Source organism: Trifolium pratense, linkage group LG7, assembly GCF_020283565.1.
Source record: "Trifolium pratense cultivar HEN17-A07 linkage group LG7, ARS_RC_1.1, whole genome shotgun sequence".
NCBI lineage: Eukaryota > Viridiplantae > Streptophyta > Magnoliopsida > Fabales > Fabaceae > Trifolium > Trifolium pratense.
Window position 1 is genome coordinate 53,728,827 of NC_060065.1, and position 18,681 is coordinate 53,747,507.

The window sequence follows — 18,681 nt, forward strand, 5'->3', positions numbered from 1 at the left end:
GATATTAGATGCATTCTTCAATGCTAGGAACATTAAACCACGTCGTGGTTTTTAGAATTCTGATATCGAGGAAAATCGAGATAGTTGTTAAAAGTGAACAAGTGGAATGTCAGAGGTTCGAATCTTAGGTCTCGGCTCGTACATATTTAAGGGTTAACTTATTTTTAAGTTTATAAAAATAGCTTATGCAAATAAATAAATTTTTATGTTAATAAAAATTATATTTTATAAGATATTTTCTCATAAACTTCTTTAAAAAACTTATAATAATACATAAAAATTTATTTATTTGCATAAACTGTTTTGCAGAAGTTAAAAAAATAAGTCGATCTAAACACAATTAAAAATCTCATAGATGAAAGTTTATTTTTAAGTATTTAATTATACCAAAAAGCGATTATCGAAAGAACAACAAAAAGCAACTCTCTTCGTAAAAAAAAAAAAAAAAAAGCAGCTCTCACAGATTAAAATCTCCCTCTCTCTGAAACGCGACGGCGCGACGCTCCTTTCCCTCCAAGACGCTCACCGGCGGCGACGGCGAGTCTCCGGCAACTTCTCTGTCTCCGCGTCGGTTCTCTGTTTTTGGAAAGGTAAGGCAACGTAGACAAACTTTGTCATCCCTCTCTCCCACTCTCTATTCAACAGCACATTGTTGATTTTGAATGGATGAGTTTTTTCTTGAAAATTTTGTGAAGCAATTTGAATGTTGTTTTGTTCTTTTATGAATGATTTTGAACTGATTTTTTTAATTTTAGTGCGAGATTGTGATTTTGGTGTGAAGATTGTGATTTTGAACTGACTTGAATATTGAACTGATTTGAAGATTGTAATTTTCTGATTTGAACTTTTTAATTTAATGTGAGATTGTGATTTTAGCATGAGATGGTAAGTGAGTTTTGTTGATTTTAGTGTGAGACTGTGAGTTTTAGTGTTTGCTGATTGTGTTTGTTGATTTTAGTGAGTGTGAGAGTTCAAACTGTGAGAGTTGAAAATGTGATTTTGTGACACATTTTTAGTTCAAAATTGTGCCTATTGGTTTATTACCATTTTATATTTGTGGAAGATTTTTAGTTCAATAAATTACATGCCATGTTCTTTACGAAATGGTTGTGTTTGAAAGTTAATTTTGAATTGATTAAAAGTAAGTTTTATATATATCGGGGACGACTACAGTGAGAACATATTGTTATAGTGAGAAATGAGAACAATTATAGAATAAGAATTAGTGGTCTAGATTAAACAGAAAAAATTAAGGTGTCACATGGCACGAGTTGCCATCCATCATCGTCTTTTTCAGTTCGGTAGCATCTTGTATTTCTTCCGCTGCTTTCCCTGCAAAAGAAAAGCCCGTGTTCTTTCTGTTTCTTTAGGGTGTAAAAATCCCCTTGAATTTTTGGTTCAAAACAAGAGAAGCTAAATCTCGTCTCATTGAATGCATCTAGGAAAGTGAAGGTCCAAACTAAAGGAGAGTTCGCTGGACAAAGAAAGGGGAAGATTTAAGAATTAGGGCTTCATCTTTATCTTTTCTAATTTGTTCATGGTGATCATTCCCACATTTTTCAGTCTTTGATTGCACATAAGCTGTTTGTTAGATGTTCAGTGTGGATTGTTTTGGAAAAGCTGTGCATGTAGAAAGTAGAAATTTGGGCTATTGTTATGTTTTGGTTGAATTAGATGTTGGAATAATATATGAAAGTAGTCATTGATGCTGGGTTTTAGGATATCTATGTCCATCCATGTTTTAATTTGGATTAGAGTCTTTCTTGGTGACCTATAGCATTTGGACAGAAAAATAAATGATTTTTTTTGCTTGTAATGAGAACTAATTATTTTGTAATTTCTTGCCTTTATTTTAAGTTATCAGCTTAAGTACTATGTAATCATTATTATGCCGTTATAGTCACTTTCCTGTCAATGTGAATGAAATGCTAGTATTATCAAATGAATGATGTTGTGGATTCAAAAATGAAGGATTTGACATTTGAATTTGGATTATGTTGGGAAACTGTGTCACATTTTTCTGTTACAAATTATTTTTCTGACAGTTTTTTTTACGGGATTTTTGTTGCTATAGGAATAGGATAATCATGGCTACTGTAGTAGGTGCTGCTGCTCTGATGCGTGATTAACCTTTTATTCTGCAGTACTGTATATTTGTTTGTGGTCTAAGAGTGGAGCAAGAAGGAAACAGAAAAGGGAGGAAGAATGGAAGGTGAGTTGGTGCAACAGCAGCAGCAGCAGGAGAGATTGAACCAGGCAGTGCAGCAGCAGTTAAACCTAGAACAAGTAAAGACGCGTGCTATCAGTCTGTTCAAAGCCATATCGAGGATTCTGGAAGATTTCGATGCATATGCTCGCACTAACACCACTCCCAAATGGCAAGATATTCTGGGTCAGTATTCCATGGTCAACCTCGAACTCTTCAACATCGTTGATGATATCAAGAAGGTCTCCAAGGCATTCATAGTCCATCCCAAGAATGTCAATGCCGATAATGCTACAAGTACGAGTGTATATCTATAATATCTCATATATACTGTATGCTTTTCATTCACATTTCAAATTACCATTATAATGTTTTCTCAGTACTGCCTGTTATGCTCTCCACAAAACTACTCCCTGAAATGGAGACGGAGGACACCTCCAAGAGAGATCAACTGCTTCAGGGGATGCAGAACCTCCCAATTCCCACTCAAATTGACAAGTTGAAGGTCCTTTCCACTTTCCATTTCACACTTTCCTTCCCTCTTCCCTCTTCATTCTTCATTCCGTTTTGCAGGCTAGACTTGATATGATTGCCGCAGCCTGTGAAGGTGCTGAGAAAGTATTGGCAGACACTCGTAAAGCTTATTGCTTTGGAACTCGTCAAGGCCCTGCCATTGCCCCCACTCTCGACAAGGGTCAGGCTGCCAAAATTCAAGAACAGGAAAATCTACTCCGAGCCGCCGTCAATATTGGTGAAGGTAATGATTTCACCTGATGCCTTATATTATTCAAAATATACATAAATACATACATACATACATACATATGTACGTAGTTAGTAAATACATACATAACTTATGTACGTACGTACATACGTCTCGTAGTTAGTATGTACATACATACATACATACATACATACATACTACATACTACATACATACATACATACATAGATATCACAACCAACTATCACTCTGGTTCTACATACATATTGAGATCTGAGATTGCTTTCATATGGATAATTCTGCTATTATACATCTGTACACTGTTTGCATTAGATGTAGTGTAATTCATAAGGACTTCTTGAGTACAAGAAGGTGCTATTGGTTGGCTTGCTTTGAAGAAAGCTTTTTTTTTTTGTTGAACTTAATAAACTGTCATGTCAGTCACTCTCCAAGTTCGTGTTCTATATGATGATCATTTGGATATAATGGAACTTCATGCAGAATTACGGATACCTGCAGACCAGAGGCGTACAACTGCTTCACTTCCAATGCATTTGGCAGATGCATATCCTGTCAACGAGGGTGCACAATCTTTTCCTGACGGGTCTAACAATAGTAAATCACTCTTCTTAACTCCATCTCTAAAATATTATGGATTTTATAATTTTGACCCCAAATGACATTTATATATATATATTACTTTCAGATGTGTATATGAAGAATACTCCACTGTCATCAAACAGTATGGGTGGCCAGAATTCGTTGTTACAGGTCAGGTCATTCACATTTCCATGAAGGTTTTATAAACGGATATTTGACTGTCTTCTTCACCCTTGTTTTTTTAATACTGTAAATAAACAGTACATGTGAATTGTGATTAGTTATGATTTTGGATTTTCTTGCTTCAACATTATTTGCATTCAACCTTTGCATATCCAGTTTTGTGATTTGAAATATTCCTGTGCCATAGTCTCATATTTTACTTTTATATTTGTGAGCCCAGCTGACCCTTAATAGGTTGAACTTGAAGGACATTAAAATTTGTTAAATTGCACAGCCGCTTTAAGCGACACTGCATGGTTGATTCTTCAGCTAGCCTTATTTTTCCTTGCCTATTTTGATATTTATCTTTCATGCTCTGTCCTCATTGCTGAATTTTTAAACCTATGGACTGAGAACTAGTTACTTCATTTGGCGGTTTGAAATTATGAAAAGCATTGATTCTTCTAGTTGTAAATTGTTCAATATTCTCACATTATTGCTAATGTAGACCTCAGGATCACAACTTTTGGGAAGATCAGCTGCATCTCCTTCTGCTGCAACCAGCACCACTTCTTTTGACAATACAACAGCTTCACCAATTCCATATGCCAATTCACCTAGGTCTTCTACAACTATAATGAATACGCCATCTCCTCAGCAGCAAACCCCACAACTTCAGCAGCAACAGCCAACAACACAACAACAGCAACGACAGAAAATGATGCAGCAGTCTCAACAGCAGCAACAGCAAATTCTTGCTCAGCAGCAACAGTTCAGGCAATCTACAATGCAAGGACTGGGGCAGGTAACGTTTTCAAAATAAGTATTCTGCATTGAGTGAATACAACCTTGAAATGACCTAAAGGACTAGTTAAATTATATTGTTAAATATATGTTTTCTAACTTCCTTATGTCTGATAATCATTTTTTGGAGAAGCAATGCACTCTGGAGCATGTATCAGAAGTGGTTATCAACATTAACTTGTATTCTATTCAAACACAACTATACTTTTGAAAGCCTGATTGGCCGGTTGGCCTTGGTTAACCAGGAATTAGTGCTTCACTAAATTAATTTTTCTTCTAATAGGTTTACTCTTAACTATCGTGTCTCGTTATGCACTTAGATGTGTGTGTGTTGTTTCAGAAGGATACTAGTAAATTCTGAATGATCAAATGATAAAAAAGTAATAACTTGAGGATATAAATACATTTTTTTTTTTTTGAAAACTTGGTATCCGGAGGATATAAATACATGCATGGACATATTAGCGGCTAACTATATTAGTCTTATTCATAGTATGTTTCTCTCCTCCACAGTTGCACGGGCAACATCAGATGCAATTTTCTCCACAACTTGGGCATCAACAATTTCAGAGTAGGCAGCTTTCTTCGGCACATATGCAGCATGGCATTGGTCAAACCCAACTCAATCAAGGAAATCAGATGAATCGTTTAAGCCAGTTTTCAGGTCATGCTAACAGTGCATTATTTAGTGCTGCTCAAACAACACCAAATACCCAGATGGTATGATATGCATGTCGTATAATTTAAATCCAATAAGTAAACATCAAAAAAATTTCTCACCTAATAGAGTTTTCTCTTTTTTTGGAATTAACTTTTATTTGTACCTAATTTTTTTTACTTTGTATTTGTGTTAGTTATTTTTTTTTTTTTTTGAGAAAGCTGTTGGTTAATATTTTTGTTTCTTGCTAACCCTCTTTTCAGACAGAGGGAAGTTGTATTATACCCGTGTATCAGTCCTGTGTGGGGCGTGTAATTACAGACTAAATATGGCTCACATAGCATAATCAACCATATTAGTTATTTAATTACAATGAGCCTATATATCGTTTATGTTTGCGGTGTGGCCAGTGTATAGTCGTATCGCTAAAAGATGGAAAATAGCTAATCATATTGGCTGCCCTATTGCAAAATGGATGAGGAAAATGAGCCGGGATGAAGATGTTCTTGTTGAAAATGGAATTACATTTAACTTAACTGATGCTAATTCTTGACTGGGCAATTTTTTTTATTTAAATGGAAATTGAGCTTTCTAAAACCCTGTTGCAGTTCTCTTGAGCTCAAATACCTTTATGTGTTTTGGGGATGTTATTTCTTGCATTTCTCTGCTCATCACCCTGTTTGAAAATATTACTTTCTTGATCTTTGATGATCTGCCTGTGCTGCCTATACTGTTTTTTTTTTTGACAATTGCTGCTTATACTGTTAATTTGCTTATGTTCAACAATTATTACTTATATGATGATTTTTGCTTCATAATCGCAGATTCCTAACATTTCAGCTGGGATAACTTCACAATCTCTTCTACCACGGATGCAGGTCTGTCTTTGATGTTTTGTGCATATGGTGTACTGTCAATACTTCCGTTGGTTTTATTGGAGTATATATTTTGTAGGATTAGAATAGAAGTTGAGGAACTTATTGTGAATGATATATCCATGATGTTTTTGGCATTGTTTGCTAGAGATTGGACACTATTTTGTTGACTTATGCATCCACATTGTACTTCGTGACGATGATTAGTGTATGGGCACAGCTATAATCGAAACAAGTGGGTTACTTTAGGAGTTGTTCCGCTTTTTCTAGACAACACAATTGTCATGCATTTATTGTTTTTCATGATCAGTATAGAATGAATAGTTCTTTGAAGTTTCAGCTTGCTTATTGGTTAACTCACTTAACTGTTGATGATACGAGGATAACATTCAAATTTGTTCTACATTTTTCATTTCCTCAGTACGGATTATCCGGAAACAATCCTCAGCGAAGTCATCCTTCCCAAATGTTGAGTGATCAAAGTATGAACTTCATTCCTCGATGTCATTTATTCTATCTTCTACTTGTCTTATTGTTGAATCATCATTGCTTGGGGTTTACATTGCAGTGTTCAACATGGGAGGTGGAAACCCTGGTGGTATGATGTCCATACAGCAACAGCAGCAACAACAACAACACAGTTCACAAGGTGCTTTTGGTGGCATGGCGTCAAATGCTCAGAATCTACAATCTGGCATGATGACTCTTCAGAACGCTCAACAGAATCATCCAAATTTCTCTCAACAGAGGCAACAAAATCCACAGTGATACGATTGAGCATGGTTGGGTTCAGTTTAGAATGAATTATCAAACAATGTTGCCCTAGAAACATGGTTCACAGAAACTGAAGCAAACTGTTTTGTTGTTTTCTTTGTAATTTTGGATTGTCAGCCTGTTTAGATATTGTAAAAAATAACTCAACTGGAAAATGATAAATAGGATTCTTTTTGGGTTTTTGTAGAGGGTAATGAGTGAAGAATTGTTGGTTTGAACCTGTACCATAATATATCAAATGTCTATGTAGTCTCTAATCATATAAGTTGTATTTGCATAATTTTTTGGTATGGAATTTACTTATTCGTGAATGTGAATATCAATATATATAAATTTATTTTATTAAGAAAATTGACCATCAAATAAAGTTGTCTCAAGTTAAATTCAAACCTCAATTTTTGCAAGTTACAAAATGCTAGTAGTTATTTATCAGGAAACACATTTTGTTAACACAAAAGACGCCATGTATTGAACTCTACTGTCGATGTATCTTTTATTGTTGTTTTGTCAATATGTAATATGAGACGTCGGATCTTAAATTAACGATTGTGATTAAAAATTACGTTAAGCCGTGTGCTTTTTCTACATAAGGCAATTTGGATCCCATTTTTCTTATACCAAATTCTGTTATTGACAAAAGCTAGAGTGTCTTGAATTGATGGCTGTTTTTATTGATGGGTGATACCACATTTATGAGTATTTAACTAGGTGAGTAACAGTAAGATCTTTTCACTTAACGATAAGTTAGGTCCTTGCAACTTGCAACTCAATAAATTGCCTGCACAACATTTAACTCCAGCCAGGTCCAGCAAAAAAAGTAACATTTAACTCAAGGAATGAATTTGTTTCTTAAGCTTTTTTTTCTTCTTTCTAATTTATCTCAATTAGGATTTTTGACTTCCAGTATACATTTCAAAAAGATCTTCACAGCTTAAATTAGTCGAGATGTGAAATTTTAATTTATTTTTGAAACATGTTAACAAGTACTGTTAAGACATTTATTAAGGAAGCTAAAAAAGGATTTTTGATGTTAGAAAAAATATATTTTACACTTTAAAAAAATTGATTACACCCGAAAAGCGTTTAGATGAGATATACTATAAGTCTCTTTTAATTTAATCAATATCATAAGTTCAATCTATGATTTGGGCAAGTAGCAACGTCAAAACTCATAGGTAAAGTTTGTCATTCATCTGGATGTCATAAAACTCGAATGATTAATATTTAAAATTGCTTATGGAAGATATTCAATTTTAAAAAAATAAATTGATTTCACAGTTAAAGTACCTGATTTTTTACTAATATATTGAACTACCTCATATATATATATATATATATAAATAAAAATTTCACAAACAAAATGGGAAGAGTCTCGGTCTCTTAAGTACATAGTCAGAGATTCGATTTTTGTCTCATGTATATAAAGAAAATGCGATTGGGAGATGAGAACCCCACCTTGTATGTCCCGCATGGTTATTAATTCAGTTGAGAGTTATCACTAACGGCACTGACAATTTCGTATCAATATGAAGAAACAATTAATTTCATACTAATTAAACATGTTAGTAAACCGTTGACAATTCTAGCTCAATTGATAAAATATATTTTTAATCAAATACTACCTCCGTCCCTAATTATAAGACCATGTTTGATAAAAATGTACTATTCATTTACCGATTGTATTTTTTTAATAATTAAATTCATGTGATTAATGATGCGTATTAAGAACAAAATCGGTTGAAGTGGGAACATATTAGATGAAATATATATATAAAAGCCTATATACATGGGGAGAGATCAAATTACACCGGTGTAACATTTGAGTAATGTTACACCGCTCAATAACGTTTTAACGAATACAAATTTTACAAAAAATCCACCGTTGGATTGAAAGCTTATATCGTATAGATCATCTATGTTGAATTGTATAAAAATCTAAAATCATTTGATATGTTTTTGAGATATATCAAGATTAACGGTATTCAATAAAAACGCATAAACCATTAATCTTCATCGGTCTCAATAACATATCAAACGATTTTAGTTTTTTGTAAAATTCAACATGGATGATCTATACGATATAAGCTTTCAATCCAACGGAGGATTTTGTAAAATTTGTATTCGTTAAAGCGTTATTGAGCAAGGTAACATTACTCAAATGTTACCCCGGTGTAATTTGATCCCTCTATATATATATATATATAGACAAGAAACAAATTACTATACAAGCAAAAAAATATAAGTAAAAAAATTCATTCTTTAAATTTATTAAATAATTGTGTCAAAAAAGATTTATTAAATAATTAATACATATATTGTTATTTTGGATGAAGTAAAATATTTAATTTGGCACATACAAGTTCTTTTTTAAGGTAATCTTTACATGGAGGGTCTTCCGAAACAGCTTGCCAACAATAGTAAATTTGGTGACCCACAATATTATCCTTCTAGATGCTCACTACTGCGTGTTTGAGGGCGGATGTGCCGAATCATCTCGTTATTTGTTTGTCTCCTACAACAACCTTTGGTTCTTTCGTGGATGTTAGTTCGGCCTTGGATTGATTTTTCGTTGGCGAATCAACAAAATCTATCAAACCACTTTATTCAGTTTAACTATTCGACAGGTGGTATGAAAGCGCGACACTCCTTTTCGCAACTAATTTGACTCCTTTGTGCTTGGGTTGTGTGGAACGAACGCAATCATAGATTATTAAAAAATTCAAAGAAGTCCATACCTTAACCGTTGGAAAAAGCAAAACTATATTCCTTCTAGTGGATGAAGGCAAATAATGCTAATTTTGACTTAAGTTATCATAGCTGGTGGTCGAACCCGTTTTCTTGTTTGTGAATCGGCTAATTTGGTATTGTTGTATTCTAATTCATCAGTTGATCTTTTGTGAACTTTAGTGGTCTCTTTCGATACGTTTATACTAAAAGAGATTGTTTGGTTGATATTAATATATTCTATTTTTGCTTGTTAAAAAAAAAATAACAATATTATAGACTAAATACATTAGTTATTTAATAAATTTAAAAATAATTTTTTATTTATATTTAAAATTGGAGTGATATAAGTAAGTAACCGTTTCAGTTAATCACCGTAACAAAATGTTGGAAGAGTTAATAACTTCACTCTCACTTGAACCCCCAAGGAGTACTATATTGTCCTCAATGTTGGTAGATTTTTTTCCACCGATCTCAACTCCAATATTTATTTCTTCCATAAATAAAAGACAACTCAACTAATTTCGCATGGCACATAACAAAAGTAGAAAAGGTTGGGTGATTTTGTTTGACTTTGAAGGCGTTTTTCCTCCTTTTTGTTTTTTTGATTTATTGTTGTTTATAGTATTTGTTGTTTTTAATTTATTTTCTTGTACTTAGTGCATAAGAAACACTAGAAGTGTAATGTGAAACTAGGATGTTGTATGGTGATTGGGAAGCTTTGTTGGATGCTAGTGTTTGACAACAAGACAACATTTTCGTGGAGTTGGAGTCAGTTGGCAACATAATCATTGTTTCAAAGTAAATTTTTTGGTACAAATTTTTGTACTTCAATAATTGCTAACTATAATTAATTTGTAAAACAATGTAATTAACTAATAGCTTACCTCTCACTTTTGCGATGACAAAAATAAGTATTAGAAATACTCTTTTTAAAACATTTTTTCTAACATTTTTTATTGGTGAAACTAAACCATGAAAGCCACTAAATTTAGTCTAGTAGTGAAAAATTTGAGTAGTATGTAATAAGGTGTTAGGTTCAATCTTCATTGTCAATATTATAAACCAAAAACTAAGTCATGAGTATAATTTAAAAAAATTACATGAATTTTACTAGAAATAGTAAAATAGTGAGTCAAGGGGAGAAACTTTCTCCATGATTTTTTACATCACCTAATGAAATAATAATAAAAACAACCCTCCTACCCCAAAAAATATCCCATAAGAAGCAACTTACTAGTAAAGGGCAGTTGAAGAAATTTAACTAGTCTTAGCTAACACTAGTACTATATGTCAGAAAAAAAAAAAAAAAGCTAACACTAGTACTAGGTAGTAACACTCTATTGTGCCCTATTTTCAATCCAACATCAAATCTAATAACACTACGTGTCATAATCATAAATTTATTAAACCCTACGTGTCAATTAATTATAGATTCTTCTCTAAAAAAAATAAAGAAAAAAAAAACTCTTCTCTCACACTCTTGGCCATGGCTATATAACACCATAACATCAGTCGGTTATCACTTGGTCAATTACCCCTGATCTTTAGGACTTATTATTTTAAATTACAACTCTTATTTTTTACATTTTTCACTGAAAATGAAAAAAAATTGAAACTTTGCAAAATTTAATTATAAAAGAATAAAAAAAACTAATTTTTTTGGTTTGCTTTTGCTCTCATCATTGTATATAATCCTCTTCTTCTTAATAGACCAAAACCCTAAGGGTTCTTGTATGAACCAATAGCCGCCGGATTTATTGCTTTCATCAACACTCTCATTTTCATCTCACTGCAACAATCTTCATCTTTTTCATCTTTCTCTTCCTTTCCGATGATGATTTTTCACTTCAATTTTGTTCTTCAAGACTGAATTTTTATCATCAATTTGTGTCAGTAATTATGTATTTCAAAGTGAAATTCTCAAATTCTCAATCTTGTTTGTTCTGATGATTGATTCTGAAGTTGGGTCTGTTTTAGCTTGTAGCGTTCATGGGGTTAGTTAATTATGAATATCGTTATTATTTTTAATTAATTTTAGTTTCAGTAGTTACAAGTAAGTGCTTTTGATGATGTTGTAAATATGGGGCTTTTGCGTTTTGATGATGAAAGTTTACGTTTTTAAGTAGTTTAACGGTTTAGGGTTTTGTTTTGGGTTAAGGGTAGTGATCATATTTTAGTTGATGAAAATTTGAGAAGAGAAAAAAAGAATGTTGTCTGAATTGGGTAGGAGGCCAGTGATTGGTGGTAACGAGGGTTCATATGGAGATGAATTTGAGAAGGAAATAGGGATGTTGCTTCGTGATCAACGACGACATGAGGTTGATGATCATGAACCTGAGCTTAATTTGTATAGGAGTGGATCAGCTCCTCCAACTGTGGATGGTTCATTGAGTGCAGTTGGAGGGTTGTTTGGTGGTGGCTCTACGGCTGCCACAGCTGCAATTTCGGAGTTTTCTGGGAATGGTTTTGGTTCTGAGGAAGAGCTTAGGTCTGATCCAGCTTATCTTCAATATTATTACTCTAATGTGAATTTGAATCCTAGACTTCCACCTCCTTTGTTATCAAAGGAGGATTGGAGGTTTACACAGAGACTAAAAGGTGGAGCTTCTGTAGTTGGTGGAATTGGTGACAGGAGGAAAGTCAATGGAGGTGATGATAATGGTGGTAGATCAGTGTTTGCCACGCCTCCGGGATTTAACAATAGGAAAAGAGAGAGTGAGGTTGTGGTTGATGAAAAAGCTAGAGGTTCTGCTGAGTGGGGTGGTGATGGACTCATCGGTTTGCCAGGACTAGGTCTTGGGAGCAAACAAAAGAGCCTTGCAGAAATTTTTCAGGTGGCTTGCTTTTTTCATTACCATTTGTAATTTTGTTGCTCGATTTTCTCAGTTTTTGCATTCCTGGATTTTGTCTTGATAAACTTTTGTGTTTTCAGTTTGATCTTTGCATCCACTGTAAAATCTTTTTTGCACATGGAAAATTTGAGACCTAGAAAACCACTAACAAATAGAATTGAATAACTTAGAAATTTAATTGATTTGGCTTTGTTTGGGGTTCATATTCTGCACTTCTGAAGAATCATATGTTTTGGCGCACTTGTACGCTTCACATTTATTAAAGCTTCTGAGCATATGATGATAATGGTCCTGCTGTTCTTCTGTGATTGTATTGTCGAATTCATATCTTTCAGCCTCTAATCTGTTCAGCTTAATCTTTATTTTCTCTTCAATTTTGGATGGATGTTTGCTTGATAATTCGTTAACCTTGATTTTTAGTGAAACAAGCTAGCTTTGTAATGAATTGTGAAGATCTAATTTGCTTGCTATTATCAACTGTGAACTTTCTGTGCCATATATGTATAGATAAATGTATGTTCAAATTTTGTATCTCTCTCTCTTTCTGGGCCCTTTTTATTCTACCAATCATCTTAACCATTAATTTGCACAGGATGACATGGGACGTAACACTTCTGTCACTGGCTTTCCTTCTCGTCCAGCCAGTCGTAATGCATTTGATGAAAATGTTGATATTACATCTTCTGCAGAAGCAGAGCTGGCTCATTTACGCCACGATTCCTCATCCACTGATGGCTTAAGGTCCGGATCAAATGTTCAAGGGTCATCTGCATCCCAAAATATTGGCCCGCAAGCCTCATATTCTTATGCTGCTGCACTTGGGAGTTCTTCCCTGTCACGAAGCACTACTCCCGATCCACAACATATTGCTAGGGCTCCTAGTCCCTGTCCCACACCGATTGGTAGTGGGAGAGTTTCTGCTGCCGAGAAGAGAGGTGTTACTAGTCCCGATACATTTAATGATGTTTCATCTGGCATCAATGGGTCTGCAGATATTATGGCTGCAATGTCCGGCATGAAATTGTCAGCAGATGATGGGTTAGATGGTGATAACCATTTCCAATCACAGGTTGAGTCAGATGTTAATAATTATCAGAGATATCTTTTCGGTATGCAAGGTGGTCAGGATCATGGCAAGCAGAATTCATATTTAAAGAAGTCTGAATCAGGACACTTGCAGAAAACTGCTCACTCGGATTCAGGTAAGAGAAGTGGAAGTGGTTCAGACATGAAAAATTCTACCTTGGATAGGCATGCTGAGATGCAAAAGTCCGCTGTCTCTCCCAATAACTCGTATTTCAAGGGATCACCTGGCTCCCCTTATGGTGGTGGAGGTGGTTTTCCTGCACAATATCAGCCTTCAGATGGTCCCAACTCACCATTTAATAACTATGGCCCGAGTGGTGGATATGGTGGAAATCCAGCGGTGGCATCCTTCATGGCTAACCAACTTGGAACTGGTAATCTGCCACCCCTTTTTGAAAATGTTGCTGCAGCATCAGCCATGGCATCCCCTGGAATGGACTCTAGAATCCTTGGTGGTGGTTTGCCCTCTGGAGTTGCTTCTCCATCTGATGTGCATGTACTCAGTAGAATGGGAAATCAAATTGCAGGTGGTGGTGCTCTTCAGACTCCTTATGTTGATCCGATGTATCCTCAGTATACGAGGACACCTGAGTATGCTGCAGCACAACTTGCCGCACTTAACGACCCATCTGTGGACAGGAATTACTTGGGAAACTCTTACATGAATTTACTTGAGCTTCAGAAAGCTTATCTTGGATCTCTACTTTCACCTCAGAAGTCACAATACAATGTTCCCTTGGTTGGAAAATCTGGTGGTTCCAACCATCATGGTTATTATGGAAATCCTGCGTATGGCGTTGGCTTGTCTTATCCAGGAAGTCCAATGGCAAACTCTTTATCCAGTTCTCCAGTTGGATCTGGCAGTCCTATTAGGCACAATGACCTGAATATGCATTTTGCTTCTGGAATGAGGAATGTAGCTGGGGTCATGGCACCATGGCACCTAGATGCTGGAAATATAGATGAAAACTTCGCTTCGTCTCTGTTGGAAGAGTTTAAAAACAATAAAACGAAGTGTTTTGAACTTGCTGAAATTTCTGGGCATGTTGTTGAATTCAGGTACATCTTTTTATAGCCTGGTGGATGTTCTGATGGTTAGTTCTTTGTATTATTGCCTTATTCTTTTGAAAAATTAAACTAATTGAATTTCTCTTATTGTCAGTGCTGATCAATATGGGAGCCGGTTTATTCAACAAAAGCTTGAAACAGCAACTACTGACGAAAAAAATATGGTTTATCAGGAAATCACACCACATGCTCTTGCTTTGATGACTGATGTCTTTGGTAATTATGTGGTTCAGAAGGTAATTATTACCATGTGATAATCCGTATCTATATTGAACGTGCATAAATATGGATCTTGTTAGATTGACAATTTGCAACTGGCAGTTTTTTGAGCATGGACTTGCAGCCCAGAGAAGAGAGTTAGCCAACAAGCTTTATGGCCATGTTCTGACTCTTAGCCTTCAAATGTATGGTTGTCGAGTCATCCAGAAGGTATTGACAATTTTAAGTGCAGTGATGGATTTTTTTTAGTGGCTTCGAGTCCAGAATTTTCTGAATGTGGCAACCTTTTTATATTTGTATACATCTTTAGGCCATAGAAGTTGTTGATCTGGACCAGAAGATTAAAATGGTTCAAGAGCTTGATGGTAATATCATGCGCTGTGTACGAGATCAGAATGGCAACCATGTTATTCAGAAGTGTATTGAATGCGTACCTGAAGATGCAATTGACTTCATTATCTCAACTTTTTTTGATCAAGTTGTGACACTATCAACCCATCCATATGGTTGCCGGGTGATACAGGTAACATCTATTCAGTGTTTTGTTACTCCTTTTATGTACCACAAAGTCCTTGAATGTAATGTAATACGTTTTACATGGCAGAGAGTACTAGAGCACTGCGAAGACCCTAACACACAACAGAAAGTTATGGATGAAATTTTAGGAGCTGTTAGCATGTTAGCCCAGGATCAGTATGGCAACTATGTCGTCCAGGTTTATAATTCATTCCAACTACTTACATTTGGGCATTGCCACACTTATTTATTTAAAAGTGGTACCCTAATAATTAGAATGTCTTGTATTGTTTACTTGATCATTGTGTTTTGCTTGTTCATCCATTGCAGCTATCTATCTTACTGAGTTATAAAGTGGTTTTTCTCAACTTCTAGTGGAGTATAATCCCAGCAGTGCATCACATCATGTTTTTTCTGAAATTATTCCCCGTTTATTGGTTTTCTTTACTGCAATTTTTCTGACCATATGAATGCCTCCTTTATTATGATATTTGCCCTAGTTTTTAGAATTTTTGAGTGGATTAATACTTTGTTTATTGAGAATGTCTTGGAAGTCAGGTATTCGAGGTCATAATTGTTACTTAATAGTTAGTATTTCTCTATTTAGTATTTATTGCTTGTTGTCATAGCATACCATCCTTTTTGCTTCATACTCAATCCAAATTTGTCATTTTGCAATCCAAACTTCTAGTTGCTTCTCCACACTAATTTAGCATGTCATTTATACTTGTCAGCTGATCACTTATTTTCTTTCGTCTTCTCCTCCTAACTAACAGCATGTGCTTGAGCATGGGAAACCTCATGAGCGTTCTACAATTATCAAGGAATTAGCAGGAAATATAGTTCAAATGAGCCAGCAGAAGTTTGCATCTAATGTTGTGGAGAAGTGTTTGACCTTTGGAGGTCCTGCTGAACGCCTATTGCTTGTAAATGAGATGCTTGGCACCACTGATGAAAATGAGCCTCTTCAGGTTTCTTGAACTTCCTATAATAACTACAGTACAATATTGTGATAGAATCATATTTGACATGTTTTCACCTATTTAGTGTAGCAGTATTGAGTGATGCTCAAGTCATCGAAATCTCAGTATTCTTGAAAATTTTGACAGTGGTGTTCATGTGTTGCAAATGATAAAATGGGCTCTTATATGCAGGCAATGATGAAAGATCAGTTTGCTAATTATGTCGTGCAAAAGGTGCTGGAGACTTGCGATGACCAACAGCGTGAGCTCATTCTTTCTCGAATTAAAGTTCATTTGAATGCATTGAAAAAGTACACCTATGGAAAGCATATCGTCGCTCGTGTAGAGAAACTTGTTGCTGCTGGAGGTACTTATACCTTATTTTCATTATCACCTTTTTTGCCATATTTCTGCATTTTTGCCATATTTCTGCATCATGTCTTGTGTATGCGAAGGTATTAATTACATTTCAACGCTTGATTTGTTGCAGAGAGGAGAATTGCTGCTCAGTCTCCTCATACTGCTTAGGGGTGGGCGTAGAAAGAGTGTTGTCTGTACAGCTAACTGAGGCTAGTGTGATCCCCTCCTTTGTTCTCCTGCATCAAGAGTTATGTTTATCTATCTATCTATCTATTTATCTGTCTGTGATGGATAGTTGTGGCCGATTGGTAATAAAAATTATCGGTTTGTAATTGAGAACTGTACATTCTGTAGTTTATACATAGAATTTAAGTGAGGTGAGGTTCAGATGTGTAATACTACTACACCTCTGATGTCCCTGCTATGGAAGATAAAAATGACAATACAAGCAAGGTTTTTAAGGTGGATGTAAAGTTTTCATAAAACGGCGAGGTAGTTGTTTATAAGTTGACGATGCGACTGTACAAAATGTTGCTATGTGGAGAGCTGTTTATGTAGAGCATGGTTTTTCTTTCATGTATGCTTATTCACTTTATTCCCCAATTTTACAAGCTTATATTTTCCTTCACTACTATCTTGTCAGTGTGATGTGTTTTTAGCCTCAAGTTGGTATTACATGGTGATGGAGATTCAAGTGACCTTAGTTTTAGTTATTTTTGACAAACTTATGGTAGGTGTAGTTAAATATATTTTTTGTTAATCAAATTAGTCTTACATGGATAGTAATAATTGTATTATACTTGATAAATGACGTCAGAGTTATTTGGTGGCGATTGAAGAATGGGAATTGGTTGCAAATGTCCAAGCCTGGATCAACCTGCAGTTTGCAACAACATAAACTTTAGAGGTGTAGGATAAATGAGAGCTAGAAACAACGAAAGTAAAATACCACTATTTTTAACTTTATTTTACTTATTCTGTGACTCGAAGGTGGGGAACTCCCTTTCTTTGTAAAATGACTTGACAAGTGTAGGATAAGTGGCCACAACAAAAGTGAAATACCAATATTTTTAACATTTTACTTATTCCGACTTCAGTTGGTTAATTCAGGTGGAAGACATTGTCAGATGAGGAGTTTGACTAGGGCGGAACATTTGTTAAAAGATAACACTTGTGTTCTAAGATGAGCTCAATGGAAACAAAAATCCAGTGTGAAATAAAGCGGTAAAAGCTCGTTTGATTCTGATTTTCAATATGAATTTGATTTTGATTTTCAATATGAATACGAACTGAGAGAGTGTGGCCTGTCGATCCTTTAGACTAGTGGCGGAGCCACATTCATCTCGGGGGGTTCAAGTGCTCCTCCTCAACTTTTTAAATTCTCACCAATTATATTGTATTTTTCATTTATGAACCCCTTGAAAATATTTGTTTGCACCAACACTACTTTATTGTTAATTGACTTTTCTACGTGCAACCGTGTAATAACTAGTTACTTTACTAATGGGCAATTATACATGGTACATGAACAAAACGTGTACAACTCCATTTTTTTTTAATGTTACTAACTATAATATGACATTTAAAGGCAATTCTCTCGGGGTTTGAGATGTCGTCAGGTCTGAAAATTAATTTCTGAAAAAGCAGTTTAATGGGGGTGCAAATGATTTCATGAGGTTGGCGTCCACGTTTCTTAACTGTACAGTGGGTGTGTTACCGTTCAAATATTTAGGCCTTCTGGTTGGCGCCAATTCTGGGTGTGATGCAACTTGGGAACCACTGCTTGTATTTCTCCGAAAAAGATTAGGTTTGTGGGGCAATAAGTATGTGAGCCTTGGAGGGCGTATTATCCTTCTAAATTTTGTGCTTAATGCTATACCTATCTTTTACCTTTCATTTTTGAAAATTCCTGTCCAAGTGTGGAAACAGGTTCGTCGAATACAACGGGAGTTTCTTTGGGGTGGTCGGAGTGGAAGAAAGAAAATTAGTTGGATTAAGTGGGATATTGTCTGTCTTCCTAAGAAGAAGGGTGGGCTTGGTGTGAGAGACATTCGCATGGTGAATATCAGTTTATTGGCAAAATGGCGA

The 18,681-nt window shown here is 35.1% G+C and overlaps 2 protein-coding genes and 1 pseudogene across 8 annotated transcripts; 2 read left to right on the plus strand and 1 right to left on the minus strand.

The window, feature by feature from the left end:
- The first annotated feature begins 388 nt into the window (after nt 1–388).
- LOC123898408 (mediator of RNA polymerase II transcription subunit 8-like) lies at nt 389–7,114 on the plus strand. 6 transcript variants are annotated; one of them, XM_045949352.1, is made up of 12 exons: nt 416–590; nt 1,443–1,540; nt 2,145–2,503; nt 2,587–2,711; nt 2,780–2,963; nt 3,432–3,545; nt 3,637–3,701; nt 4,201–4,497; nt 5,010–5,216; nt 5,979–6,032; nt 6,451–6,511; nt 6,598–7,114. In XM_045949352.1, the coding sequence occupies exons 3-12, from the start codon at nt 2,206–2,208 to the stop codon at nt 6,795–6,797; spliced, it is 1,605 nt and encodes a 534-aa protein (XP_045805308.1). In that variant the 5' UTR covers nt 416–590; nt 1,443–1,540; nt 2,145–2,205; the 3' UTR covers nt 6,798–7,114. The 6 variants fall into 6 exon arrangements, with proteins under 6 accessions (XP_045805309.1, XP_045805310.1, XP_045805308.1 ...); XM_045949353.1 differs by lacking the exon at nt 1,443–1,540 and having other exon boundaries at nt 389–590; nt 2,075–2,503; XM_045949354.1 differs by lacking the exon at nt 1,443–1,540 and having other exon boundaries at nt 400–590.
- Nucleotides 7,115–11,011: 3,897 nt separating this feature from the next.
- On the plus strand, nt 11,012–17,155 carry LOC123898879 (pumilio homolog 2-like). Of its 2 annotated transcripts, XM_045949906.1 has the most exons (9): nt 11,012–12,364; nt 12,975–14,527; nt 14,631–14,772; nt 14,858–14,965; nt 15,066–15,278; nt 15,360–15,470; nt 16,048–16,242; nt 16,426–16,600; nt 16,724–17,155. In XM_045949906.1, exons 1-9 carry the CDS (start codon nt 11,738–11,740, stop codon nt 16,759–16,761), a joined length of 3,162 nt encoding a protein of 1,053 aa, XP_045805862.1. In that variant the 5' UTR covers nt 11,012–11,737; the 3' UTR covers nt 16,762–17,155. The 2 variants fall into 2 exon arrangements, with proteins under 2 accessions (XP_045805862.1, XP_045805860.1); XM_045949904.1 differs by having other exon boundaries at nt 11,175–12,364; nt 15,066–15,470.
- Nucleotides 17,156–17,494: 339 nt separating this feature from the next.
- On the minus strand, nt 17,495–18,112 carry LOC123896636 (annotated as a pseudogene).
- Between the last annotated feature and the right edge of the window lie 569 nt (nt 18,113–18,681).

Coding starts and splice junctions, on each gene's coding strand:
- LOC123898408 (XM_045949349.1), top strand. CDS start 2,206: ATGGAAGGTGAGTTGGTGCAACAGCAGCAGCAGCAGGAGAGATTGAAC. Junction 2,504..2,586: donor CAATGCCGATAATGCTACAA/GTACGAGTGTAT, acceptor ATGTTTTCTCAG/TACTGCCTGTTATGCTCTCC. Junction 6,033..6,369: donor CTCTTCTACCACGGATGCAG/GTCTGTCTTTGA, acceptor TTGAAGTTTCAG/CTTGCTTATTGGTTAACTCA.
- LOC123898879 (XM_045949904.1), top strand. CDS start 11,738: ATGTTGTCTGAATTGGGTAGGAGGCCAGTGATTGGTGGTAACGAGGGT. Junction 14,528..14,630: donor GGGCATGTTGTTGAATTCAG/GTACATCTTTTT, acceptor TCTTATTGTCAG/TGCTGATCAATATGGGAGCC. Junction 16,601..16,723: donor GAAACTTGTTGCTGCTGGAG/GTACTTATACCT, acceptor GATTTGTTGCAG/AGAGGAGAATTGCTGCTCAG.